This window comes from Lithobates pipiens, unplaced genomic scaffold, assembly GCF_037356315.1.
Source record: "Lithobates pipiens isolate NorthernLeopardFrog02 unplaced genomic scaffold, aLitPip1_a1.2 Scaffold_8, whole genome shotgun sequence".
In the NCBI taxonomy this organism is placed as follows: Eukaryota; Metazoa; Chordata; class Amphibia; order Anura; family Ranidae; genus Lithobates; species Lithobates pipiens.
In genome coordinates this window covers 288,398,548-288,426,233 of record NW_027507903.1, presented here as the reverse complement: position 1 = coordinate 288,426,233, position 27,686 = coordinate 288,398,548, and the positions used below count along the sequence as shown (strand labels likewise).

The 27,686-nt window shown below is 42.4% G+C and overlaps 1 protein-coding gene across 2 annotated transcripts in view; it reads left to right on the top strand.

Moving 5' to 3' along the window:
- KIF20A (kinesin family member 20A) overlaps positions 1-27,686 on the top strand; it is a 42,136-nt gene that overhangs the window by 8,370 nt on the left and 6,080 nt on the right. For both annotated transcript variants that reach the window (XM_077472357.1, XM_077472356.1), the window contains exons 3-17: positions 6,135-6,224; positions 6,302-6,421; positions 8,585-8,723; positions 8,810-8,991; positions 12,034-12,172; positions 12,257-12,457; positions 13,298-13,409; positions 15,480-15,548; positions 18,761-18,904; positions 19,008-19,173; positions 19,259-19,423; positions 19,515-19,654; positions 19,729-19,831; positions 21,555-21,759; positions 21,969-22,060. In XM_077472357.1, the coding sequence (XP_077328483.1) occupies positions 6,135-6,224; positions 6,302-6,421; positions 8,585-8,723; positions 8,810-8,991; positions 12,034-12,172; positions 12,257-12,457; positions 13,298-13,409; positions 15,480-15,548; positions 18,761-18,904; positions 19,008-19,173; positions 19,259-19,423; positions 19,515-19,654; positions 19,729-19,831; positions 21,555-21,759; positions 21,969-22,060 (2,067 nt within the window). The remainder of the gene's footprint in view (positions 1-6,134; positions 6,225-6,301; positions 6,422-8,584; positions 8,724-8,809; positions 8,992-12,033; positions 12,173-12,256; positions 12,458-13,297; positions 13,410-15,479; positions 15,549-18,760; positions 18,905-19,007; positions 19,174-19,258; positions 19,424-19,514; positions 19,655-19,728; positions 19,832-21,554; positions 21,760-21,968; positions 22,061-27,686) is intronic.

Genomic DNA, 27,686 nt, shown 5'->3' with positions numbered 1-27,686 from the left:
TGTGATGGAGTGAGGATCTGTGCTGAGTGGGGGGGGGGGTCTGTGGTGAAGAGGATCTGTAATGGGGGGGATCTGTGTTTGTGGGGGGGGGGGGTCTGTGATGGGGGTCTTTAAAAGGACACATTGTGATGAGTCTGTAATGGGTTGCGGGGTTTCTGATGGTGGGACTGTGATGTAAAAGTGAGAAATGTGCTGTGAAGGGGGGACTGAGGGCACTGATGTAAGGGCTTGTCCACACTTGTGCAGAGATCTGTTTTTCTGCCCTAGAAAAACCCAGGTATCTACAAGGGCAATAGAAAACAATTGTGATGTGCACAGGAAGGTTGTAATGTGAAGGATCGGAGTCATGACCAATATGACATTCGGACCTCCGCGGGAAGAAAATTTTACTGACCGGACCCCCGTGAATTTTAATTCAGTACCCCTGCCCTAGAGAGTAAAATGGTGGTCGTTGCAATACTGTCTGTCACACCATATTTGCACAGCGGACTTACAAGCGCACTTTTTTTGGGGAAAAAATTTTTATTTAATAAAAAAAAAGACAACAGTAAAGTTAGCCCAATTTTTTTTTTTTTTTATATTGTGAAAGATAATGTTACGCCGAGTAAATCGATACCCAACATGTCACGCTTCAAAATTGCGCCCGCTCATGGAATGGCGACAAACTTTTACCCTTTAAAATCTCCATAGGCGACGTTTAAAAAATTCTTCAGGTTGCACGTTTTGAGTTAGAGGAGGTCTGGGGCTAGAATTATTGCTCTTACTCTACCGATCGCAGCGATACCTCACATGTGTGGTTTGAACACTGCTTTCATATATGCGTTCGCTTCTGCACGCAAGCTTGGCAAGACAGGGCGCATTTAAAACAATTTTTTTTTTCTTATTTTAACTTTTTATTTTTATTTTTTTTCACTGTTCTTTTAAAAAAAAAAAAATGTGTCACTTTTATTCCTATTACAAGGAATGTAAAAATCCCTTGTAATAGAAAAAAGCATGACAGGTCCTCTTTTTTTATATATGAGATCTGGGCTCAGAGAGACCTCACATCTCATATTTACACTAAAATGCAATTTAAAAATGTCCCTCTAAGAGCTATGGGCAATGACTTGGAGACAGGTGGGGGGCTGGGGGCTATCTTCCCCTCACTCGTCTCCATGTCAGGCCAGGGACAGGTCCAGATCGCCGTCACGGACCTGGCTCCTAACTTTTTTAGCTGGCTCCTAGATTCCAAGCAAATTTGTCAACCCCTGCATTAAGGCCAAAATGTATTCGGCCACATGTCTTTGGTTAAAAAAAAAAATGTCAACAAGCGTATATTTATTGGTTTGTGCAAAAGTTATAGCTACATTCCCTCCCACTGCTTGTAAAAGCAGACTGGGGGCTAATTGGCCGCTAGGTTTGCTTTTACATGAAAGTTGACTGCTGGCTGAAATGATACCTAAACCCGCAGGCATCATTCTGGTATACCAACTCAAAGTCCAGCAACATACCAGTACGTTGCTGGTCCTTGTTGGGTATATATTGTAATCGACCTGTGGGCTGAACAAAAAAGAGATTGATCGGTGAGTATGCCCACCATTAGAATACCTCCCTTCATCCACCCACTTCTAATGTTGGGCATACATGCACCATTTTGTTTTTAACTGTGGTGGTGATATCGCTTCCTACAGCACTGGAGTCATGGCTTTATGTATCGTGGGAGCAAACGCTGTTGCTGTCAAGATAAATAAATCCGTGCTGCAGCTGAATGGCGTACCTGAAAACAAAAAAGGTTAACAATAAAACACAGTAAAGTATAAAATAAATATTTTTATATTATTAAAAATAATAATATAATAATTTATTCGGGTCTCTCAAAATTCAATGGCATTTTGGGAGACCCTGTGAAAGTGTGTCCTAGTCTGTGCAGTGCTGTACCCTACGCTAAAACTCCACTAGTATATGGCAGCGTTCAAAACATTCACCAATGCAAAGACCAGGATTGTCAGGACAGGGGGGACAATAATAGCGGGTGTCACGCCTATATCCGTGCTTGCTACAGACACGACTTATTTGGGGGGGCTCGTTTGGTAGGGGTACTCGGGAGGACATACGGAAATTGCCTCTCATGCAGCTGACTTACTGCATTTGGATGGGGAAGGTGAGGTGGAGCACCGTCTGGAAACAGAAGGCTCTGACGATTTCTTCCTGGAATTTAAGGAAGGATCCAGTCCATCCTGAAGCTCTGTATAGCACATAAGCGTTTAACAAAACCAATTGAAATATGTATACAGACACTTTTTTTTTTTTTTTTTTTTTTTTTTTTTAACGCCTGGCCTTACGAGCAACTAGGTACAACGCCAACAACTGGTCAATTAGAGATCCACCCCTCCCATATTTTGGTTATATTTGTGGACACAGAGGGGTTTCTCCACAACACCAGTCGCCGTAGGAATTTGGACAGTCTTGTCTGCATGAAGGGAGGACGGAATGAAAACATTCTTATTATCCCTCCACTTCACAGCGATCAAGTTATTACACTTTAAGCAGGCTCTCTCCCTCAGCCTAAGACGGGAATCTACAAGCCTCTGGGGTAAGCCTTGGCGATTAGATCACATGGTGCCACACGCGTCAATCTGATCAAACAAGTGACTAAAAAGTGGCATGCTCTTGTAATAATTGTCCACATACAAATGATGAATGGTACCCCTTTCCGAATATGGGTGACACCAAGTCCCATACAATCTTGAAAGCGCTCCCTATGTAATCTGGGCAGTTCGGCGGCTCTACGTGACTATCTCTTGCCTTGTAAACCATAAAAATACATGTATAGCTTGTGGCCCTGTCACATCTTGACCGGGTATCTGGCACACTTGCTGGGAAGATACTGTTTGATAGATAAGCGGCCAGAAAACATAATCAGGGACTCAACGCAGACAACTTGATGGGGAGTAAATAAGGCTGCAAAACGTTGGTTGGAGGGGTTTATGAGGGGCCGAATTTTGTAGAGCCGTTTGTATCCAGGGTCTCCACAAGGACGACAGAGTTCATTGTTGTTGAAATGCATGAACCACAAGATCTCGTATTGTGCCCTGGTCATGGAGACAGAGCATGGGCATCTGGTAAATTTGGTCAGTGGACCAATATGACGGCGACGTACTCATTTTAACTATGCCCATGTGGAGGGATAGGCCCAGAAAGGTCTTAAATTCGGAAACCGTAATTGGTTTCCAATCACTGGCAAGGGAGGACTGGGGATTGGCGGTGATGAATTGACCAGCATACAAATAATTTTGGTCCACAATGGATCTATAGAGATCTTTCTTGAAAAATAGTGCATAAAAATCAAGTGATGTAAAATCGACAGTTTCCATCTGAATTCCGGGTTGGCCAGTGAATGGGGGAAGTATGGGTGCTGCAGAAGTGGTGGGCTCCCAATTGGGATTGGCCAATTCTGCAGGAAGAGCACTATGGGCTCGACGGGCCTGTCTTTGTCTTGGTGGCAGCGGGACACTACTTGTGCTTGCCACCTTGCCAGCTTGAACTGCACTTATGGGACTTGCCACGTGATACTGCAGTGCTGAATGTACGACCAGGATGTACTAGGCCACTGGTGCTTGCCAGTTCACCAGAAGGATGAGGAGCATGAGTACTCCTCTGCTCCATACAAGAGCCCTGCTTTTCTTTCACCTCAACAGCAGAAGATGATTGGGGTCTGGTACGCCTGACCTTTGGCAGGGACCGTAACTCTGTCGTTGGTGCTTATCTGTCATGGAGCCGCTGTGGTCTACAGGATCGTTTCTGAATCTGACAGTTGAGTGACTTCCTCTTCACCATCTGCCATGCTCAGAAACGTGTAGGCCTCTTCACTAGTGTACCTTCGATTTGCCATTTTGGGCTCTAAATTTACTGGTACACTGAGACTCACAGGGAGGAAAGCTCCTAGGCTGTCAGCAACTGTATCAAACGCTACCAAAAAAACTTAGTGATCGCAGTGATTAGGCCAGCCTCTGAGAACGCTGCAGTTATGTGTTTAGTAAGTGACAGTGATCGATCGATACTGCACTTGGGTGGGCGGAGGGTCAAAACGCAGGTGCTAGCAAGTATCTGGGCTGATGCTGCTAACACTGCGTTTTTGGAACCCTAAACTGCTGGGGACGCTAGTATAGATCTTAACAGATATCGATCCGTTCAGACACTATACCACTAAGGGAAGTGTATGCTGCGTCCGTGGGTGTTGGCGGTACTGGCACTAACCTGACGCTGCCTGGGGCGACGCAGACCCTAACTGATATCACCCGCAGGGCGATCAGGAGGTTAAACCTTTTGTTGGGTAATAAACGGCGGGTATAAAAAAAAACTAACCAGTGTCACCCGTAACACTTATACTGTGATCACTGGTAAAAGGGGCCAATCACGTGGGGGGGGGGGGGGGGGGGTTAAAACCTTCATTAGGTAATATACGGGGGTACCTGATGCTATAAAAAGCTGACGGTGAACCTAAATAACCTTAACTAGCGTCATGCATGACACCAATACGGCGATCAAAAAAATTATCGCTTAGTGACACTGGCGACAGGGTGAAAGGGTTTAATTGGGGGGTGATTAAGGGTTTAAACCTTTATTGGAGGGTACCCTAGACCTAAATGGGCCTACCACTAATTGCCCTAACACTTATAACCCCCACAAAACGACACCAATGCAGTCATGAGTAAAAAAATTATGAAAACTACTATTTGTCACAGGCACACAAATCAATCACACACCCTGCATCCCCTGCATCAGTGATGGCGAACCTTGGCACCCCAGATGTTTTGGAACTACATTTCCCATGATGCTCTTGCATGCTGAAATGTAGTGGAGCAATATGGGAAATGTAGTTTCAAAACATCTGGAGTGCCAAGGTTCGCCATCACTGGCCTATGTGTACTGGTGTTTGTGCTCACACTGATGTCTGTCTTCTCTCCTGGGGACGAAAAGGCTCCACGAGGAGAGATGAAAAGCCTTCCTCTGCTTCTGTTTACAGTTTCAGAAGCAGAGGAAGCTTCTCATTTGTCAGGAGCGATTTGTGAGGATGAGGCCGTGAATCGGTGGCCTCCCCCCCTCAGGATCGCTCCTGCAATGATACCAACCTCCTCGGGCACCGTATGGGTACGTTACTCTGCCTGCCTGTGCCATTCTGCTGACGTATATCCACGTGAGGCGGTCAGCAAGTTGTTAAAGAGTAACTAAACTTTGGAAACCGTGCTTACTGACTTGCTATGCCTTGTTCTGAGACCAATTATTTTTTTATTTTTTTTGTGGAGGTGGCCATCTTGATGGAGGCATTGTTTTTTGCTTTCTTGTGTCGGAGCCCCTAGTAAAGAGAACAGTGAAATTGTCAAGATGTCCTGACACGTTAGTCAGAAGCATTAGGGCCTTAGATTCTCACTACAGGTACACATACAGCTATGAGGCATGTTTGTTCTTTCAGGAAGAATTCCAAAAAAAAAAGTTACTGTTTTTTTTCCCCCCAGAGAGCTGAATAGGTGCAATTAACAGTCTATTTTTTTTTTTTCCTATAGCATAACAGATCCTCACTGTTTGAGCTCAGTTTGACTTAAAGAGGAAGTAAACCCTGATGGGTTTACTTCCTCTGTCTCCCTGCAAAGGTAAAGCATAATGGGCTACTATGCATCGCATAGTAGCCCATTATGTGTCGCTTACCTGACACGGGAGCCAGCAATGTCACCGCTGTCCCCTGTAGTCCGGGGCATCCATCTTCTTCTGGGTATCGCTGGAGCAGCGATGACGTCACTCCCACGCATGTGCACGGGAGCCGCCACTAACGGCGTCTGCGAACAAGCGTAAGAGTGGCTTCATCGTGCTCCTAGCCACTCATGTAGCCGGGGGAGCGCGAAGCTGGAAGGAAGACCTGGGAAAGATGGAAACCCTCTGTGGTGACAGCGTGCCACTGGAGGGCTTTGTTTTGAGGTTCGTTTCTCCTAATGTGCTAGTATGCAATGCATACTAGCATATTAAGACATTGCCTTGCAGGGAATTTTATTTATTTATTTTTTTAAAGTATACTGGCTGTTATGATTGGCTTGGTCTTGAATGTTTTGGACCAAATAGGAAATTTAGAGCTTTTTTTTTTTTTTTTTTTCTTTCTTTAGACAATACTTGATGAAGGAACGGACAAAGTAATGGTGTATGTTAGGATCAGACCTTTTGTAGATGGAGAATTGGATAAGAAAGAGGACCAGGTAAGATGAAATTGATCAGCTTGCGTTCTGTTGTGTTTTCCATTACATGTAGCTTGACATCATGCATGTCTTTGCAGGGATGTGTGGTGGTAGAAAATCAGGAGACTCTCATCTTGAGAGCTCCAAAAGATTCTTTCACAATGAAGAACACTGAACGAGGAATGGGGCAGAGTGCTCACAAGTTCACCTTCTCTCAGGTAATGAAATTCCCACTAGATGTGAAGTACATACTAACCCCCCCTGTCCCCCATCCAAATACCAAGTGCTCGGTGGATGGGCAGAGAGAGAGGAGGGGTGGACAAAATGCAGCTTAAATGTGTGAGTGCCACAACTTTCCTGTGGTAGTGCAGGAAACATGGTTAAAGTTATACTTTTAGCATGAAGAACAGATAGTACAGCGTTCCTTAAGCACTACTTCCAGAGCATTTTTTTTTATTTTTACTCTTGTTCAATCTGCATTTATGCTAGAAAATGCAATTATATATTTTCTGAAAGCAGAGGCCTCCAAGAATAAGAGTAGCGGTAGGATTTTTTTTTTTTTTTTTGGAAAAAAATACACTAAAATTTATTTTAGTGCACACAAACGCAGTAGACTACCTCATTTTTGGCAAAATGTAAAAGATGAGGTTATGCTGAGTAAATAACATGGCAAGCTTCAAAACTACACAGGCCCATGAAATGGCCAAAAACTACAGTACTCAAAATTTGTCCATAAGCGATGCATTTAAAGGTTATTTTAGTTAACCTAGAATTATTGCTCTCGCACATCTGTTCATGGTGATGCCTCACATGTGGCATAGTTGCTGTGTACATATAGGTGTATCTCATAAAATTAGGATATAATCAAAAATTTAACTTATTTCAGTAATTCCATTAAAAAAGTTAAACTCCTTATTTTATATAGATGCCACACACAGCTATTTCATGCTTTTTCTTTTAGATTAGATAATTATGGCTTGAAGCTAATGAAAACCCCAAATTCTGTATCTTATAAAATTTGAATATTACATAAGGATTTTTAATACAGAAATGTTGACTTACTGTAAAGTATGCACTCAATACTTAGTCGGTGATCCTTTTTCATGAATTTCTGCATCAATGCGTCATGGCATGGAGGCGATCAGCCTGTAGCACTGCTGAGGTGTTATGGAAGCCCAGGTTTCTCTTTATAGCCGCCTTCAGCTTGTCTGGTGACTCTCATCTTCCTCTTGACAATCAATACCCCACAGATTCTCTATGGGGTTTAGATGAGCGACTTTGTTGGCCAATCGAGCACAGTGATACCATGATCCTTAAACCAGATATTGGTACTTTTGGCAGTGTAGGCAGGTGCCAAGTCCTGCCAGAAAATGAAATCCGCATCTTCATGAAGCTGGTCAGCAGAGGGAAGCACAAAGTGCTCTAGAATTTTCTGGTGGAGCCCTGCACTGGCTTTGGACTTGATAAAACACAGTGGACCAACACTAGCAGATGACATGGCTCCCCAAATCCTTGACTGTGAAAAAGTCACACTGGATCTCGTGCAACTTGGATTCTGTGCCTCTCCATTCCAGACTCTGGGACCTTGATTTCCAAATGAAATCCAAAATTGTCCAGTCTGTGATGATTTGGGGAGCCATGTCATCTGCTGGTGTTGGTCCACTTTGTTTTATCAAGTCCAAAGTCTGCGCAGCCCTCTACCAGGAAATTCTAGAGCATGTCATGCTTCCCTCTGCTGACCAGCTTAACAACTTCAGCCCAAGAAGGTTTTATCCCCCTTAATGACTGTCACTTTAACTTACAATTGCGCGGTCATGCGACACTGTACCCAAACACAATGGATGTGCCTTTTTTGTTCCCTCACAAATAGAGCTTTCTTTTGGTGGTATTTCATCACTTTTGTGCTTTATTTTTTGCGCTATAAACAGAAAACTGACAATTTTGAAGAAAAACTGTTTTTTACTTTCTGCTATAATACATATCCAAAAAATTTTTTATTTTATTCATTAGTTTAGGCCAATATGTGTTCGGATACCATATTTTTTGGTTAAAAACAAAACAAAAACCACAATTAAGCGTATAGTGGTTTGCGCAAAAGTTATAGCGTCTACAAAATAGGGGATCGATTTATGGACTTTTTACTGGTGATGGGCGGCGATCAGTGATTTTCAGTGGGATTGTGGCGGACAAATCTTAGCCACGTTTTTCTTCCCTTCTGTCCAAGGATTTTACAGGTAAACCAAAAATCCCAAAACCGTTTTTAGTTGGGACATGGAAATTTTTTTTTAAAGAATTTATCAGGCCCTAGACTCGCAAAGATTCAGAACCAAGGCTCAGTATCATACTTTAAAATGTCAAAGTTTTTGTTTTTCCTATAATAGATTTTTGGGCCTGAGGTCGATCAGAAACAGTTTTTTGACGGGACTATGAGGAGAGTGGTGAAGGATGCTCTTAATGGACAAAATTGGCTGGTTTATACATATGGAGTCACCAACTCTGGCAAGACCTATACCATACAAGGTAGGCGTATGTAAAAATGTTGGCTTTTTATGGATTTTGCTTAATATGCACATTTGATGAATTTTCTGTTCCATTTTTCTTTACAGGAACAAACAAAGATGGTGGCATTCTGCCTCGGTCCATTGCCCTCATCTTCAACAGTGCTCAGGACCGCTTGTACAAAAGCTCTGACCTCAAACCTCTCTCTAATGAAGTTATTTGGCTGGACAGCAAACAAGTGCGTCAGGAAGAGTTAAAGAAGATCTCCTTACTTTCTAATTTACGAGAGGTCAGTGTACTTGTACTAAGAAAATGCCTAAAGCTTGACTCAATCCAAACGAGTAAATGCAAAGGAAAAAAAATGCGTGTGTGTGTCAACTGCCTTGCCTGTCAAAGAATTTCCTGAGGTTTACACAGCTCTGCCACACAGTACAGCATTGTCTGGCAGAGCAAGAGACCTAACTTTCCTCCGCTGCAATTAGATTTATTTCCCAAATACATATATGTGGATAAAGCTGATAGACACCTATAAAGGCACCATACCTATTGAAATTCCAGAAACCCATTCTTCCTTTTTTTTTTTTATTTTTTTTTTTTTTCCTTCCTTGATGGTGTAAGAATTAGGACACACACACACACACTAGCAAAACAATTCCAATCTCCTTACTAAGATTTAAAAGCCAATAATGTAATGAACATGTGTAGGTCATATAAACTGTAGTAAAAGGCATGCTAGATCAATGTTTCACTCAGTGTGCTTCCTCAGGATCCATGCCCGCATACAAAAACTATATGGCTGTATATATGTATGTATGATCTCTATCTAGTTGTGCATACAATTTTATACATGTGTGGCAAAAACCACAAGAGGAGTGATATAAAGAGGTGGAGTCGCATTCGCTGCTTTATAAATGTTAGGATCAGACCTTTTTATAGAAGGAGATTTGGATCAGACGGGGGTTTTTTTTTTTTAATTTTATTTTTTTCCTTCTCATCCCCCACCCTCGCTCTCTTGATCACTCCTCTTGGGGTTTTGACTAGGGATGCACCGAATGGGTTTTTTGGTGCCGAAAATGAAATGCACTAGGCCGGAAACCGAAACAGCACCGATACCGAAAATGACTGTTTTTAAAAAATATTTTTATACAGGAGGTGGTCAGAGACTGGGGACATGGTACAGGAGGTGGTCAGAGACTGGGGACATGGTACAGGAGGCGGTCAGAGACTGGGGGCATGGTACAGGAGGCGGTCAGAGACTGGGGGCATGGTACAGGAGGCGGTCAGAGACTGGGGGCATGGTACAGGAGGCGGTCAGAGACTGGGGGCATGGTACAGGAGGCGGTCAGAGACTGGGGGCATGGTACAGGAGGCGGTCAGAGACTGGGGGCATGGTACAGGAGGCGGTCAGAGACTGGGGGCATGGTACAGAAGGCATTCCCCATTGCAGGCCAGTGTGTGCCCCATTGCAGCCAGTGTCATTTTGCAGCCAGCCTGTGCAGGGAAGAAAGCCGCCTCCGCCGCCTGTTTGATCACGGCGCCGGGAACATCACAGCTTTCATTTCAATAGCTGTGTGTTCCCGGCCGCGCGCCGTCACACGCAGCCCCTCCCCCTTGTCCGGGCACTTTGATAGACAGATCATCCGTCCAATCCTGCGGATGATCTGTCTATCTAAGTGTCCGGACAAGGGGGAGGGGCTGTGTGTGACGGCGCGCGGCCGGGAACACACAGCTATTGAAATGAAAGCTGTGATGTTCCCGGCGCTGTGATCAAACAGGCGGCGGAGGCGGCTCTCCTGCGCTATACACCCACCATGATGGGCGTCACCAGGGGCGGAGCCCCGCCCCCACCCAGGCCACGCTCCATTATCGGCCGTTTTTCTCTTTCGGCAAATTGCCAAAAAGGCCATTTTCGGCCGATATGTTTCGTCGGCCGAAATTTCGGTGCATCACTAGTTTTGACACAAGTATAATTGTATGTAACTATATGTTTGTAATATATATGAATTTATTATCCTTATAGCTGTATAAATATAATCAGACATTTATCATCATTTTTAATTTTTTATGCCTGTGGATCGTGAGGAAGTACTGTGAGCAAAACGTGTTGATCTAGCATGCCTTTATTACATCGTTTATATGACCGCTACTGATATGGCTTACAATTATCTTCTATCTGATTATTGTTTTTTTAAATCTTTTGTAATAAAGAGCTTGGATAATATTGGTATTGTGTTTTTGACGCCGGTTTGGCAGAATTTTAAAGTCCCATAATACATCAATCCTCTGTCTTCAAGGGGCTTGAAGGAAAAAAGTTTCTAGATTTCTTTCCTACTCAGTCTGTGAATAGACCATGAATAGAGAAGCAACAGACTGATGGGCTTGTCTGTTCTCTGATCTCTCCATCAGCATGTTCATTGCATTACAACATAACCTATTGTCTTTGTGCTTCTGTTCCCTCTTCTAATTGTGATGTTCCTGTGGAGGTACCAGTGACAACATGCATCTCTGCCTTTTCCATGCTATCAACATTTTGTAATTGCACAGCCTGACTATAAAATGCTTCCTTGGTGTCTTGATGCTGTCTGTTAAAGGTGAAGATAGTTTGCAGGATGCTGAGCAAGACTGATATATTTCATGTTGTTGGTAAATGACCAGCAATTTCTAATGCAACTTGCTCAACCAGGGTGAAAACAGAATTAAACCTGGTGCTATCTATTAAGTTGCATGCGACATATGGCTGTTTAAAGGGGTTGTAAATGTTTGTTTTTTATTTTCTAAATGGATTCCTTTAAGCTAGTGCATTGTTGGTTCACTTGCCTTTTTCCTTCGATTTCCCTTCTAAATTTTTGTTTTCTTTGTCTGAATTTCTCACTTCCTGTTCCTCCTCAGTAAGCTGTTCTGGCTGACTAAACACCGCTCAGGTGATGGTGGGAAGTTTACTGAGGAGAAACAGGAAGTGAGAAATACATTTTAGAAGGGAAACCGAAGGAAAAGGTAAGTGAACCAACAATGCACTATTTTTAAAGGTACCTATTTAGAAAATAAAAAACAAACCTTTACAACCCCTTTAATGTTCATGGCGTAATTCTTGGGTGAACATCTACAATTTGAACACAGAGCCTCAATATTTGTATACATTTTTTTTTTTTTTTTTTTTTTTTTTTTTTGTAGTTCATTTAGTATACCTAAAAATAGTACTGTTAATATCAAACTGGCATTAATATATTTCTGAAACTCAATTTGAACTCGAAATTATTTTGCTAAAAGTTGTGTGGTGTTTTTTTTTTTTTTTTTTTTTTTTTTTTATTTATTTTTGGACGATTTGCTGTAGGAAGAACTTATGACTCCAATGAAAAGGAGTGGTGGCAATGAGTCCCAACTTCGGGCTGCCTCAAGTTTGAGCTTTGACAGTGGAATTGGAGGACTCTCCTCTACAAGTCATGCCAATCAGACCAGCATTCACCTGGAAGGTAATCTAAGATATAAAGTTCATAGAGCATGTCATTGTAAGGCATTTTACTTTTTTGACTGAGTGGTGTTTTCTTACTCTTTAGAAACATGCTCACGTTGGGGTGAGCAAGATGCCATTTCACTTCAGGAACCTTCTGATATTCAGCTGTCCATTTGGGTGTCTTACTTTGAAATTTATAACGAGTTTGTGTATGACTTATTGGAGCCTGTGTCCTCTGGCCCAAACCGCAAAAGAACAACACTGAGGCTGTGTGAAGACAGAAATGGAAGCCCATATGTGAAAGGTAAGGTTATATAGCATCTACTAATTAGAAGTGTTCTAACTGGCTCTAAAATAAGGGGGGGCGGGGGGTGTGTGTCTGTCGCTGAGAAAAAATGTAATGCCCCTTGTCCATGGCACATAAGAGAGGGTGACGTTTTGCTCTTTCTGGTAAGATGCCAGTGAATGGTAAGTAGGCCAGATCTTAAGTGGCATGCTCTTGCCGTGTGCCTCTAGTGCCATGTCTTGAGACTGGGCTACTTGGCATTCCATGGGATCTTGTCTGAAAGAGCAAAACGCTGATAGTTTGCGTGTGTGTGTGTGGCTTTTTTTTTATTTTTTTATTATTATTATTATTACTCAAATTCAAACAGGTTATTTGCATACTGCTGGCTCAGCAGCTCTGTTTTGAATTGAGATGGTTAGCATTACAGATAAGAAGCTAACCTTTTCAGGAAAGGGCACCCCCTCCACATTTCTCTAAATGGTTTACGTTAGACTAGCTTTTCTGGGCCTGAGTGTTTTTGCAATTGGTGTATATTTGCTGTTTACATTTGCTATTTGCTCTTCTTGTTTGGTAGTGCTATATAACAATGGTTCTTTACAGCTCTCTGTGAGGTCTACTCTGAGTGAAAATTCTCTAGAGCTCATTTTGAAAACCTTAAAAGTTCTATTAGGACGCAACTACACTGCCTGATATGATCGTTCATTAGAGTATATACACATTTTTGAATGTTTGATACCATCCTAAATGTATAGAGTGGGAAATCCTCTGTTGGCAAAATACGCCAAATATTTTTACGTTACAATCTTTTCAAACTGTATCATTAAAACAAAATTTGTGTTTTACAAATGTTTCCCACAGACCTCAATTGGATTAACGTACACAGTGCGGCTGAAGCTTGGAAAGTGCTGAGAGTTGGAAGGAAAAATCAGAGCTTTGCCAGCACCCATTTAAATGCGAATTCAAGCAGAAGGTGCAGTGAAATATTCACAAAATATTTAGAATTACCAAAAAAACAAAAAAAAAAAACAAATCATCTAGGGATCTTGTCTCGGAAAACAGACCGTTGAATCTAACTTTTTATAGCCATGTCATCAAAATGTACGCCAGAATAAAAGGGCCCTTAATAGATACCAGTGTGATACTAGGATTTTTGTGTATGTGACACTCTGCACCCATGCTTACTGTATGTAATTCATGGAGCAAACCAGTTTTCAAGAGAAGGTGATCACAGCCTGTTTATCAATTAACTTTATTAAACCAGACAAAGCAATTTGTATGAATTCACTGATGTGTTTTGCTAATCTCCTATGCGCTATTCTACAAACAGTAGCCAGAAAGGGTGGAGATTTTATTTTATATATATATATATATATATATATATATATATATATATCGCCACTTAAACATAATTTACAACACTTTCTGCAGTTTCATTTTAAACAGTGCTGTAAAGTTCAGGTGTGCGTGTGTTGGTTTTTTTGTTGTGTGGTTTGTGACATCAACTCTCTACTAATGTAAACATTGTAAATGCTTAAATATCACAGCTTGCAAACCTTTCCAAAAGTCAAACAAAACCTATATAACAAGTGTGCCACCCCAAGATGGTGTACTATAAAATACCTACTCATTCATAATGGCATTTAACCACTTGAGACCCATACTACATCTATTGACGTCATGGGGTTACGCTGGTTATATCTAAATTATGCCTGAGTCCACAAACATCATTCAGATATTGCCGTTTTCAGACGGCGATTCCCTACACCATAAGAACGATCATATCGGCTGTTCCGCCGCTTGATCGTTCTTACAGGCGGTGGGAGGGGACGCTCCCGCCGCCCTCCGGTGCTTCTACCGACTCACCGTTTCCATCGGTGAGTCGGTCACAGGATCCGCCGGCCCCAGCATGTGATCGTAGAGATTTCCGGCGGACTAGATTGTCCCCAGAGTCTCTATGATCGTTCGGAGGCCGGGCGCGATGTTATGACGTCACGCCCGGCCTCGGTATTCAAATTAACGGCGCCGATCTGGCTAGGAAGCCATGATAGTTTTTTTTTTTTTTTTTTTTTTTTTATTCTTCCCAGCCTAGAGGTGAGATATGGGGTCTTATTGACCCCATATTTCACTGTAAATGGGTCCGATCGTGCCATATTCCTATTACAAGGGATGTTTACTTTCCTTGTAATAGGAATAAAAGTCATCAATTTTTTTATTTTTTTTTAAAGTGTAAAACTAAAAAAATAAAATTAACAATAAAAAAAAAAAAAAATGTTTTAAGTGCCCCTGTCCCCGTGAGCTCGCACACAGAAGCGAACGCATACGAAAGTCCCGCCCACATATGAAAACTGTGTTCAAACCACACATGTGAGGTATCGCCGCGAACGTTGGAGCGAGAGCAATAATTCTAGCCCTAGACCTCCTCTGTAACCCAAAACATGTAACCAGTAAAAAATTTTAAAGCGTCGCCTATGGGGATTTTTAAATACCAAAGTTTGGCGCCATTCCACGAGCGTGTGCAATTTTGAAGCGTGACATGTTGGGTATCTATTTACTCGGCGTATCCTCTTTCACATTATGCAAAAAAATTGGGCTAACTTTACTTTATTTTTTATTTTATTTTTTTATTTTTTTTGCATGAAACTTTTTTTTCTGAAAAAAACACGTTCGAAAAATTGCTGCGCAAATACCGTGCGAGATAAAAAGTTGCAATGACCGCCATTGTATTCTCTAGGGTCTTTGCTAAAAAAAAACATATATAATATTTGGGGGTTCTATGTAATTTTCTAGCAAAAAAATTAGGAATTTTACATGTAGGAGAGAAATGTCAGAATTGGCCTGGGTCTGAAGTGGTTAAAGACATGGATCTGGCATTCGGTGCAGGTGCATGTGTTAATGAGTAAACCACCAGTGAATATTTGGCGACAGTCACATTATAAATATATCCCTAATTTATTAACCTGCAAAATGTATGTATTCTTGAAACCAATAACAGCTTTCGCTTATTTATAAAAAAAAATTTTTTTTTTTTTTTTTTTTTCAGTCATAGTATATTTTGCATCCGGATCCTTCACTTGCAGGGAAAGCATGATATGACCCCAAAGATCAGCGAGTAAGTATGTGAGAACAAGTGCAGAAGTTGGACATTTTAAAAGGCAGTTAAGATTTAGAAATGGAGCTGCCCTTGATGTCTTTAAAGCCTAACTTGAGGCACAATTATTTATGAGGACCCTTTCCTTTATTTTTAACGTAAAAAAAAAAAAAAATTGCTTTAAGGAGCCCTTTTCTAAGCTTCACTAGGTGCTGCTAGAATGTACAGCAGGAGACTGGATTTAATCTTCCTGCAGCATTAGGGTGAGGTCTGTGATGGACACCAGTTTTGGTGTTGTGGCTCTGCCCCTTCTGGTGTGCTGTTCACAAAGCACAGCTTCAAAGTAATCGCTGTACTGTGGTTTTTTTTTTTTTTTTTTTTTTTTTTTTTTATACAAAGTAGAGCTTACTGGGAGCGTCTAAAGTTGGGAAAGAAAGTTGAAGCGAAACTTCACCTGTAACAACTTGATAAAAAAAAAAAAAAAAAGTTCTTTAGCAAGGCACATACATTCCACAATAATTCTGCTACCAAAATTAGTGTGTGCTGTAAATTGCCTACAGCATTCCTCCAGTTTCTTCTTGCTGGAGGCTGCCATTTTTGCTTAAGCCCAAATCCCCTGAGCAGCATAAAATCCTAAAGGACTACACCCATCTATTTTAAAGTTTAAAAAAATAAATAAAAAAAAACAGTTGGGATGCTGGGATTACTGACTCACATTTGCTTTGTGTCCTCAAACTGTCAAACCATCAAAGGACTGGTGTCATAACTCTTGTGCAGTACCAGCAGCTTCCTTGGCTGTAAAGGATAGGGGGGCTTAATTCCCCTTTAAGGCTGTCAGCTGATTGGCCTCTACAAATTTAAGCGGTGCCTAAAAATAGAGCAACTGAGCATGTGCAGAGTGGGGCAGTGTATCTTAAAGAGGAGCTGCACCTAAAAAAAAAAAAAAAAAAAAAAAAAAAAAAAAAAAAATTAAAAGCCAGCAGCTACTAATATTGCAGCTGCTGACTTTTAATAATATCACACTTACCTGTCCCAGGTTCCAGCGATGTCGGCGGCAGATGACGAGCGATCGCTCGTCTCGCTGCAGCCACCGCCGCCATCCTCTGTCAGGAAATCGAAGTGAAGCATGAGGGCTTCACTGCCCGGTTCCCTACTGCGCATGCGCGAGTCGCGCTGCGCTTCTCTTATGGTCCCCCGCTGTGTCTCTGGGAACTGTGTGTTTCCCAGAACACAACGGGGGGGGGTGGAGCGATGCGGGGGTCTGCGGCGGTCTGGCCGGAAGTGGGTGCAGTTACCTGGATTATTCAGGTAACTGCACCCCCCTCCCCCCTGAAAGGTGCCGATTGTGGCACCGGAGGGGGGGAGGGATAATACTAGCGGAACTTCCCCTTTAGGGTGAAGAACCGCTTTAAATAGTATAGACACTTATTTTTAATGTTTTATATAGCTATACCTACAAAAGGGGCCAGCCTGAAGCAATCTAGCAGGACTTAACTTTCTGACTAAAGTTCCAATTTAACATGAGTTACAATAAAATATTAAGGGCTCCTTAACACATGTGTACGGGCTCTGCTCTGCTGGGGGGGGCGGGGGGTATCGCTCCGTCGATCCCCGCTGAGCAGGAAGATGACAGGTCCCCTATGGTGGATCGGATGAAGACAGACCATAGAGCCCGTTGTCACCCGATCCGATGACAGATGGAAAAGTAGGTTTTTCAGAGCGGCTCGGATGTCAGCGGACATGTCGCTGCTGACATCTGACGCTCCATAGAGGTCTATGGAGCGTCCGTTCTGTCAGATTTTTTTAGGTGGACCTGAACGGACAGTCTGTGAAAGAGGCCTAAAGGTTCTCAAAGTAAAAATAACATTCCTGGAGTTGGTATTTAACCACTTCAGCTCCAAAGATTTTACCTTACCAGGCGTGCGTTTTTTTTTATTACTATTACTGGGGGTGATCAGTGATTTTTACCAGGAATACAGCAGACAAATTGGATACTAAGTGACACTTTTTGGGGACCAGTGACTATCTCCCAGACAGGTCAGCGGTTTGCCTTGTCTGGGAGACGGTCTGCCTTGTTTTATATAGCCCCACTGCTAATCCGTCTCTCCGCAGAACGATCGGTGGGAGCCGGACCCGCTGATTGGCTCCCGCTGTGTCCAATCACGTGCTTTACGTACATGATTTTGCGCACCCGGGCTGCCCTGCCACAGTATATGTACGTGTGGTGGTCTGGAAGTGGTTAAAGTAGAGGTGTCCATGACAGTTTAACTTCCTTGATTTGCTTTTACTATTGTCTCCTGAACAAGCAAGGGTGGCAACATGGCCATTCCAGGTCTGGATTACAAGTAGTAAAGCAAATTTTTTTTTTTTTTTTTTTAATTTTTTTTTTTTTTAAGCCATCGGAAACTTCTGTTTCACGCATGTAATAAGACCATAGTAAAACCTCAGGAAACGCTCTTCCTTTGCTTAAAAAAATGTGTATCTATCCATCTATCTAAATCACCTCATGTATGTACTAATATCGTGCGTAAAAATAAAAATTACCACATGATTTGAGCAGCTGCAGTGTGAAATTGGTGTAAACAATTGATGATAAAAATAAATATACCATGCTATATGCAATATATTGCTACATACAGAAAAATAAATGTAAAATACTGGAAACAATAAATATATGGGCAGAAGTTGACAAGTGAAAACTTCTGCCCATTCCCGGAAATTGAGCCCTTCACTGCATGAACTGATCGAGCAGATTTCACGGATGATGTTTTTACCTACCGTTCACTCCAGGTGCCAGGATGTCAGGCACTCATACATGCGAGTTGAATGTTTTTTTTTTTTTTTTAATTCTTTGGAATAAAAGTTATTTTTAAACTGTACTGTGCAATGAGGTTCTCTCTATTGTATCATCTAGAGGACATCTACAGGGGTCGCCCCACACACGCATTTGACCTAACTAGCAATAGTTGGTCCAATCCCAAGGGTGAAGTGCACATCTACTAGGGGGGCACCCTATTTAAGCACCTAAGTAGTTCCATGCTCCTTATCGAGTCAAAGCACTGTATATTAGTTTTTCATCATTGTTCCATAAGCACCAGCAATTTTCACTGGGGACCGTTTTATTTATTGATTTCAGTATTTTTACATTTATTTTTGTGTATGTAGCAATATATTATAGCATTTATCCCATTATATTTATTTATTTTTTAATGTGAGGATATGTTCTCCTCCAGGCTGTCTTTCTGTGATTTGGCTGGATCTGAGCGATGCAAAGATCAGAGAAGTGGAGACCGGCTGAAGGAGGCCACCAATATCAATACATCTCTTCATACTTTGGGCCGCTGTATTGGTGCCCTGAGACAAAATCAGCAAAACAAGTAAGTGGCTTCTGTACAGCATGTGAACAATATTTGACTGTTTCTGCACTTTTGGTGTTCAGCCAGTAGAATAGCGTCATCTCTTAAATTGTTCTCATCTAAGGCTGCGACAGAATGTGGTTCCATTCAGGGACAGCAAGTTGACTCGTGTCTTCCAAACCTACTTCACCGGCCGAGGAAAATCATGTATGATTGTGAACATCAATCAGTGTGCTTCCACCTATGATGAAACACTACATGCTATGAAATTCTCTGCAATTGCTAGCCAGGTAGTAGGGTGTTCTGGGTATGTTTTGCCAGTTTGACCTCTTCACTAATTGTTCTAAATTATTATTTTTTTCCTTTTTACCGTAGCTTGTACAAGCACCTCTTGTAAAAATGAACCTCCCCACTATTCAGTCTCTTATCAAAGAGAGCAGTATTTTAGCCAATCGCAGCTACACAGATGACGAAGATGCTGCAGATGCTTCTGATGAGGAAAGCGAGACTGAAACTGATATCACAATGTTTAATAGAGAGGTTTGTTGCAGACAGGCTTTTCTTTAAAGCAGTTGCTTAATTAAAAAAAAACAAATTAAATACCTAAATACTTGTAAATTCTGTCTGATAGGAGCTGCTACAAGTAATTGAGAATATAAAGCAGCTTGTGATTAAAGAACGTCAAGAAAAATTGGCCATCGAGATGACAATTCGACAAGAAGTCTGTAATGAGATGATGGAAATGATGCAGCAACAGAAATCTCAATTCAGGTAACTCTATATATTGATTGAATCCTTAACCCATAGTGTATAGAAACTGTGCTAAGATGCTGTTTTTCCTGAAGTGAGACCATGGAAGATGAACGGGAGCTTTTGGAAGAGATGTATGATGGAAGGCTAGAGAACCTAAAGGATTCGCTCACAAACTATTACAAGCGAGAGCTGCAGGTAAATTTCCTGTCTCCTTCTTTTTTTTTTTTTTTTTTTTTTTTTTTTTTTTTAAAGCAAATGGCTTCTAATGCTAGCTTTTGGTTGCTTTAAAATGCTTGGTTTACAGGATCATTCTGCATCACACCATAATACAAACTTACTTTGGTTTTGCTTACGTTTATATTGTGGGATCTTTGCACATTACACTATAATGCTATGTTTCTTTTTAGTACTTTGGTTAGCATGTTCTCTATAAATAACATTACCAAGAAGTTCAAAGAAACAACATGCTGTGCTCTACCCAATGTCTCAATTTAGCTCATAAGATATCTGTGCACTGACTCGAGCTCCTGTTTCCCCAGAAAACATTCAATCCTCAAATAGCTAATACTCGATAGGGTCTTAAAGCTCCAGGCACACACACACAATTTTTAACTGGCTATCAGTCAAGATGGTGGCACCACCTAAGGGGGGGGGGGGCACGCTTAGTCAGAGTGAATCTTGAATCCATCTCGGTAGCTTCACAGGTGGAAAATAGAGAGATAAAACACTCTTACCAGATAAGTTGGATATAAATACCATATGACAATGTATCATACAGGCTTGAAGTGCTAGAACCGCTAGCACACAGGGAGGACGGAGCCAGACAATCCAGGCTACAAGACGGCCATCATGGAGAGCATCGTCTATCCACACCAAATGTCTTGTGATTAAAAATGTCTCGGCAAAGGTTCCAGACTGGCTCAGAACAATCCCATGGTGTAAAAAAAAAAAAAAAAAGGCAAAGAACGCCAATAGTGCAGGTCAAAAATTATCTAAAACTTTATTCACACCTTAAAGTAAAACAGATGTGACATAAAATGTGATCACATAAAAAGATTAAAAGCAATGTGGGAAGTGTAAGATAAGCGTAGCCCGATGCGTTTCGACACAATAAGTCATCGACTGGGGCATATCTCCAGTCGATGACCTACAATTTTTGGCGATTGAGTGATTGATCACTTGGACTATTCGTTGTGTGGGATCTTCTGTTATATCACCACAACTTTGGGAAATTGAATCACAGATCACTTGATTGGACTATTCACTGTGTGGGACTTTTTATTTTTATACCATCGTGGGTCATCCCCAATACAGTTTTATGCATGTATATTTGTTTATATACACGGATTTCTGCTCTGGGATAAGCATTGCATATATACTGCTGCTATTTACACATTTTCACTGTCTGAGCACATTGATATTTCATTATAATTTTTTTTGCAGTATTCACCATTTTATAAAATCGTCACTGAGTACATTGATATATTGTTTGCAGTTATTAGCGCTACACTTTTTTTTTGCTCTTGAATTTTTGGACTTTGAGTGTGTGCTGCTTTTTTCTGATATACTTCTTGGGGTTTAGTGCTTTTTTTTGTTTTTATTTTTATTTTAGTTCAGAGTGGCAAACAACCCAGAGTAGGCAATGCATCAATAAAAGCTTCATATCTTTTAAGACCTGTCAAGTGCTGACTATTTTGGATGATTAACAATAGGTTGTTTTTCTGTGAGATGCTCAACTAGTACCCCATTCTGTTTTGAGGTGCACAACTTATGCCAGTCATTACAATACAGTAGAGGTGATTTTAATCCCATTTGACAAACCATCAAAAAATCCTTTAATTAAAATGGATCACATTTTAATTTCCGATTTTATACATGTAAAATGGTTGGACTCCACATCTTTTGTCTTTGAATCTAGGAACGAGATGAGCAAATTGAGGAGCTTCAAGCTGCTCTAGAGGAAGCTAAAGATGTCCCTGATGCATTAAACACTACAAGTACCAAAAAGGACAGTGTTCCTCTGCGCAGATCCAAGCGTTTGGCAGCATCTGATCTGTCTGAAATAAGTAAACTTAAATTGGATATTGCAGATCTGAATGCAACCCTAAAATCTAAAAATGAAGGTGAGCTCTTGCGTTCTCTAGGCGTGTTAATCATTTGTGGAATCTGTAGTATCAGTTTTAACTAAACTTTTTGCATCCCACTTATAATTCTGCAAATTGGGAGCACCTTTAATAGACTGAGAATTGTTCTGCCTTTTGTGAGGGAAAAAAATAATTTGTAATATATTGGCTTTTTTTTAAATCATAAATGTAATGTGGTTGTAACCTAGAAATTGAAAGACTTAGGATGATACGTGAGCCTCCTTCATCTGCACGGACATTCACTGCTGATGTAGATCGAAAGATTCAAGAAGGGCAAAAGGTAAGCCAAGACATGTTTTTGTTTGTTCATGACCGTACCCCAGCCCCCCCCCTTCTTTATATTATATATATTATATATATATATATATATATATATATGTATATGTATATGTATATGTATATGTATATGTATATGTATATGTATATGTATATGTGTGTGTGATTGTGATGACTAGCTTTCTCTTATGCCCTTTGTTTTTTCACATTATGGATATAGTTATTTGCTTTGCAATTGTAAAGTTAGTGAGCCTTCCTAATATGACACAGGGCACTTCATAGTCATGACTATTTGGGTTGCACTAACACCCTAGGATAAGTTCACCTTGTTAAAAAAAATAAAAAAAAAAAATAAATGCAAATCTTTTTGCATGTAAAAAATGTGCAGTCCTTTTTTTATTTATTTTTTTATTGGGAGCCTGGAAAAAGCATAGTACCCACGATCAGCAGACTGTGGGTACAATGCAGGCCTCTTACTGACTGTGTAAGGTGTTTGACCATACATCATACGGCCAAGAAGTTACACACTAACAGGAAGCATCAATGAACTACCACAGTGCTCAACAGTGCTGTGGGAGTTCATTGAGAAATACAAGCCAACAGATGCAAAGGCTGCCGAACCTTGAAATTTTCTGCGAATTAATGATGCGGGCGTACGGCCACTTTCTTTGCCGATTTGCGGCAGGGGTTAGAAGCAAAGAAGTGGGGAAGGATGAGGTGTGGGCTCCCAAACGCATTTAAAAAAGCGATAAGGACCTCTCAGAATTCTCAATGGCTTGGGCTGCAGGTAGAGCTTCACAATTAATCGTTAAAAATAAATCGCGATCTCCATTCACCCCCCCCCCCCCCCCCCCAGCCTAATTAGCCATTTCCGAGATTCTATGTTAACCTCAGAGCCGAGCTGTCAAAAGAAAACAAGAACGGCAAAGGTTTGTCAACATTCCACAGCACTGAGTGAAGAGATACAAAGTAGCATTTAGTTAAAATTAAAATCAGTATTTTTATTTTATTTTTTTGCTAGAAAATTACTTGGAACCCCCAAACGTGTCTTTTTTTTTTTTTTTTTTTTTTTTTTTTGTAGAAACTCTAGAGAATAAAATGGCTATTGTTGCAATATTTTGTCGCACTGTATTTGCGCAACGGTCTTTCAAATGTATTTTTTTGGTAAAAAATACACTTCAATTAAACGAAACTGTAAAGTTAGCCCAATTTTCTTCAATATTTCTGTCTGATATGAAAGATGTTACGCTGCAAGAATCATGAGCTTCTAAGAAAAAAAAAAATTGATTCTCATTTTATCCAGAATTGTGCAGCTCTAGCTGCAGGCATAGGTACTCTCCTTCCGTTCCTACCCTTTTTTGCCAGAAGGTGAGGCATTGAAGGAACATCCTCAAGAAGTGGGAGGAAGCTGTTGGGTTTATGGCTTCTTTGTTAAGCCTAAACAGGAGGAGAATCGGGGTTCTGCGGCCTACTAGGACACAGGAAACCTCAGTGGTCTCCCTAGTGGATCCTTTCTTGGCATACATCATGGGACCTAGAGATCTCCCTCTCCCTCTGTTCCCCATTGCTTGCTACAAAACTGTGGTTTAGCTGAGCTAGGAGAAGTTATTGCTGGGTGGGGATGCTTTCCTTTTTTTGGCTAGTGTCTGTTCACCTGAAAGTGGCAAAATAACCCAAGTAGTCCTGATTATCAAGTCCTCTGTGTCCTGTGATGTACCGTATATACTCGAGTATAGGCCGACCCGAATATAAGCCGAGGCCCCCAATTTACCCCCAAAAAAACTGGCAAACTTATTGACTCGTGTATAAGCCGAGGGTGAGACATGCCTGTCCATCCCTGTGTGTGTGTCCGTCCATCCCTGTGTGTCCGTCCATCCATCCCTGTGTGTGTGTGTCTCCATCCATCCATCCATCCATCCCTGTGTGTGTGTGTCTCCATCCATCCATCCATCCCTGTGTGTGTCTCCATCCATCCACCCATCCCTGTGTGTGTGTGTATCCATGTGTGTGTGTGTGTGTGTGTGTGTGTGTGTGTGTGTGTCCAGCCTACCTTTGTCCCGAGCCTCCGTCCCGTGCCTTGCCTCCGTTCCGTCCCGTGCCTTGCCTCCTTGCCTCCGTTCCGTTCCGTCCCGTGCCGTGCCGTGCCTTGCCGTCGTGTCTTGCCTTGCCTCCGTCCCGTCCCGTGCCGTGCCGTGCCTTGCCTTGCCTTGCCTTGCCTCCGTCCCGTGCCCTCTTCGGCGGCCATTGTAAAATTCAAAAGCCGCGCCTCCTCCTTCGCCTGTGATAGGCGGAACACTGAATTTCCCAGCAGCCTGTGTTCCGCCTATCACTGACGTCGTATCATCCTCGTCCGTAGTACGAGGATGATACGATGTCCGTGATAGGCGGAACACAGGCTGCTGGGAAATTCAGTGTTCCGCCTATCACAGGCGAAGGCGGAGCCGGAGGCGCGGCTTTTGAATAGAATGGCCGCTGTCTGTCTGCTCGACACGCTGATCGAGCGGGCAGACAGCGATGACTCGAGTATAAGCCGAGGGGGGCACTTTCAGCCTCAAAAAAGAGGCTGAAAATCTCGGCTTATACTCGAGTATATACGGTACTCCAATAAAATTATTTTGCAGGTAAACCCAAAAAAAAATCCTATTCTGTGGCACTGAGTTATTTAATTTTAATTATTCTTGAAACCAGCATTCTTTGTGTTTTAACACAGACTAGCTCTGCTGTTAAAACGTTTATTTTCTTTAAATGCCTCTGGTGTATCTCAGTAGTGTGGTCACTTGCTCTAAAATTTCCATGCAAAATCTATAGAGGTTTCCATAGGGTAAAGCAACGTGCCTGTTATAATAAGCATTGCAAGTCCTGTCCTATTGCATACTCCTGAGCCCTAAATTTGCGCTGCAACTCCTGACTGCTGTAAAGTACATACCTGTGTTTGTTACCCACACCCGAGTTCCTGCACACTGTATGGTACATAACCTAAAACCTGCACTCGATAAAATACATATTCCTGAAGCCTGTATTTTTGTACAATATTTCCACCTGATACATGTGCTCTGTATGTATGTTGCATACTTTTGACCCCTGCTACTGTTGGCACAACTTTGCCACACCCAAATTTCTCCATGGCACACGCTACACGTTGCTTCATTCTCTGCGTGCTGATTCTAATGGTGGCCCTGACTTCCAGTACAGAGAGTCTAGTTCTTAAACAGGAGTTTCTTGTCTTTGGGAATTTTCAGTGATGCGTAAGAGTCTGACTACTATAATCTTTTTAATAATGGCCTAAATGAAAACCATTAATACTAAATTGTGATCACGATTGAACCCCCCCCTCGATCCTAACCACTTAAGGACCAGAAGAATTTGCCCCCTTAATGACCAGGCCATTTAAAAAATATATATATTTTTCTTTGCGATGCAGCACTGCGTTAGCTGACAATTGCGTGGGTGTGACACTGTACCCAAATAAAATGTGATATATAATATATATTAGTGCCCATTTTATTTTCTGCTATAAAATCTATCCAATAAAAGTAAATCTAATTTTGGCCAATATATACATGGTACATATTTTTGGTTTAAAAAAATAAAATAAAAATTCATGGTTAGTGTGTACAAAATGGGGTATAGATTTATGGCTTTTTTGTCAATTTTTTTTTTTTTTTTTTGGTAACCAGTGACATTACAGGGATCAGTGCTAAAAATATGCACTGACATTGGCAGGTAAGGGGTTAACTGTGTTCCCTGGGTGTGTTTACTAACTGTATGGGGTGGGGGGGATTGGCTGCCTGAGATAACAGGCGTCTTCTAGCATAGCAGAAAGACCAGATATGTGTGATCCCTTGTCAGAACGGAGATCTGCCTTGTTTACTTTGGCAGATCCCCGTTCTGTCTCTGCGGGAATGATTGCGGGCAGGCCTGCTGATCAGCTCCCACACAAGGCCGTAAACGAGCACAACGCATCCAGATGACAATTCGCCAAGCCAACTTGCTGCATTATAACTGCGGCGGCTGGTCAGCAAGTGGTTAATCCAGCATTTCCAAGATTCCTGACAAACAAGTGCAGAGACATTCTCTGCTCAGAACTGTAAAAAGGGGGAAAAAAGCAAGCAAATGTTTATCAACAGCGATAAAGAGAAACAATGCATCTCTTGGTTCTTTTAGATCAAATAAATTAACTTCTGTCTGTAAATGAGGTCAGTTTAACTACTTAGACTTAACCTTTTTTTGACACACTTGTTGCTTACAAATTAAAATCTGGATTTCCCTTTCTTTCATTGACAGACACAGCATTCCATTATTCACTTAGGGTTATATCGCCTCCTACAGGAGTGGGACACTAGGCAGAAAGACTTGGCTATGCCTATGGGCAGTCCTAGGTGATATACACCCCCCTTTCTGTTTATAGGCCTTCAGTTTTTGTTTTTTTGTTTTCTGCCTGGTCCGGAGTAAGGACCCAGGTCTGGCCAGCGAGCGTGTGCAGACCGCAGCTACGTGTTAAGTCGGCTGTGACATAGCCCCACTGGACGAGTCTGGCCCTCTCGTGAGGTCACATATGACCGGGTCTCGGCTTGTGTCGCAGCGCTCCTCATGGGGGGGCCCCCCCCACTTCGGGGGTGAGGAGGATCTGTCTGGGAGCGTTACCTGCGTGCTTTGCTGGATCTGTAAGTAAGGGGCCTCTCCTTCCCTGAGGACACACACGAGGCCCAGGCACTTCGGGCAGCCAGGGTAGTCACTATGGGGGGGGGGGGGTACACCTTGACACCTGCTGGAGGGCTGGGCCTAGGAAGCGGGTCACCAGGGATCCGTGCCTCCTGCAACGGCTCTCCACTAATTTAGGCCACAGCTTACCGATGTGTGGTACAGCCCCAGAGCAGGCGGCGAAGGCCACTGCTTTCCGTTGCGGTCATCCGCCCTCCATTCCTTGGCTCTGCTTGTCCAGTCCCCCACGGACCTGTGCACTCGCGTCAGGCAGCCGAAAATTTAGGCCGTGGCCTGCTAGTTCCTGTGCGGCCACGCCAGACACCTTCTTTCAGAGGTATGACGCTGTGGGGGCTCTGAGGGCGACCCCCTTTTGAGGGGTGTTCTTTAAGTGGGCCCTCCGTATGTGCCCACTGTGCGGGGCCTTGGTGTACGCACCCCCGTGAAGGGTCCAGTGGCACCCTCTGTGTGGGGTCTTAGCCAGTGCCCCTTGTGAAGGGGTCCAGTGGTGCCCCCTTTGCAGGCTCTCAGCCATTTCCCCCTGTGAGGAGCCTTGGTCAGCTTCCCCTGTGGGACCTCGCTGATGCCCCTGTGCGGAGCTTAAGAGGGCGGAGGTCTCAGTCGGCGCACCCCCCGAGTTCTTTGTGTTTTCACAGGTGGCACTTGGGCATATAGCCTAGTAAATGGCATCCTCCGCTGCATCATCGGTGTTAACTGATCCTATATCTGGCTCTGCCGTCATGAATGTGGCCCACCTTGCAGGGTTAGTGGCCACACTCCCTGTCCTGTCAGTGAGGATGGTTTCGCATGGCAAAAGCGTTTCTTCTCCCTCCTATTTGGGATTATTTGTCCATAAAGACTAGAAGCGCCCCTTTGTGGTTCCAAAGACGCTTTGCTGTAAGGTACCCCTTTTACGGGGTCCCTCCTTA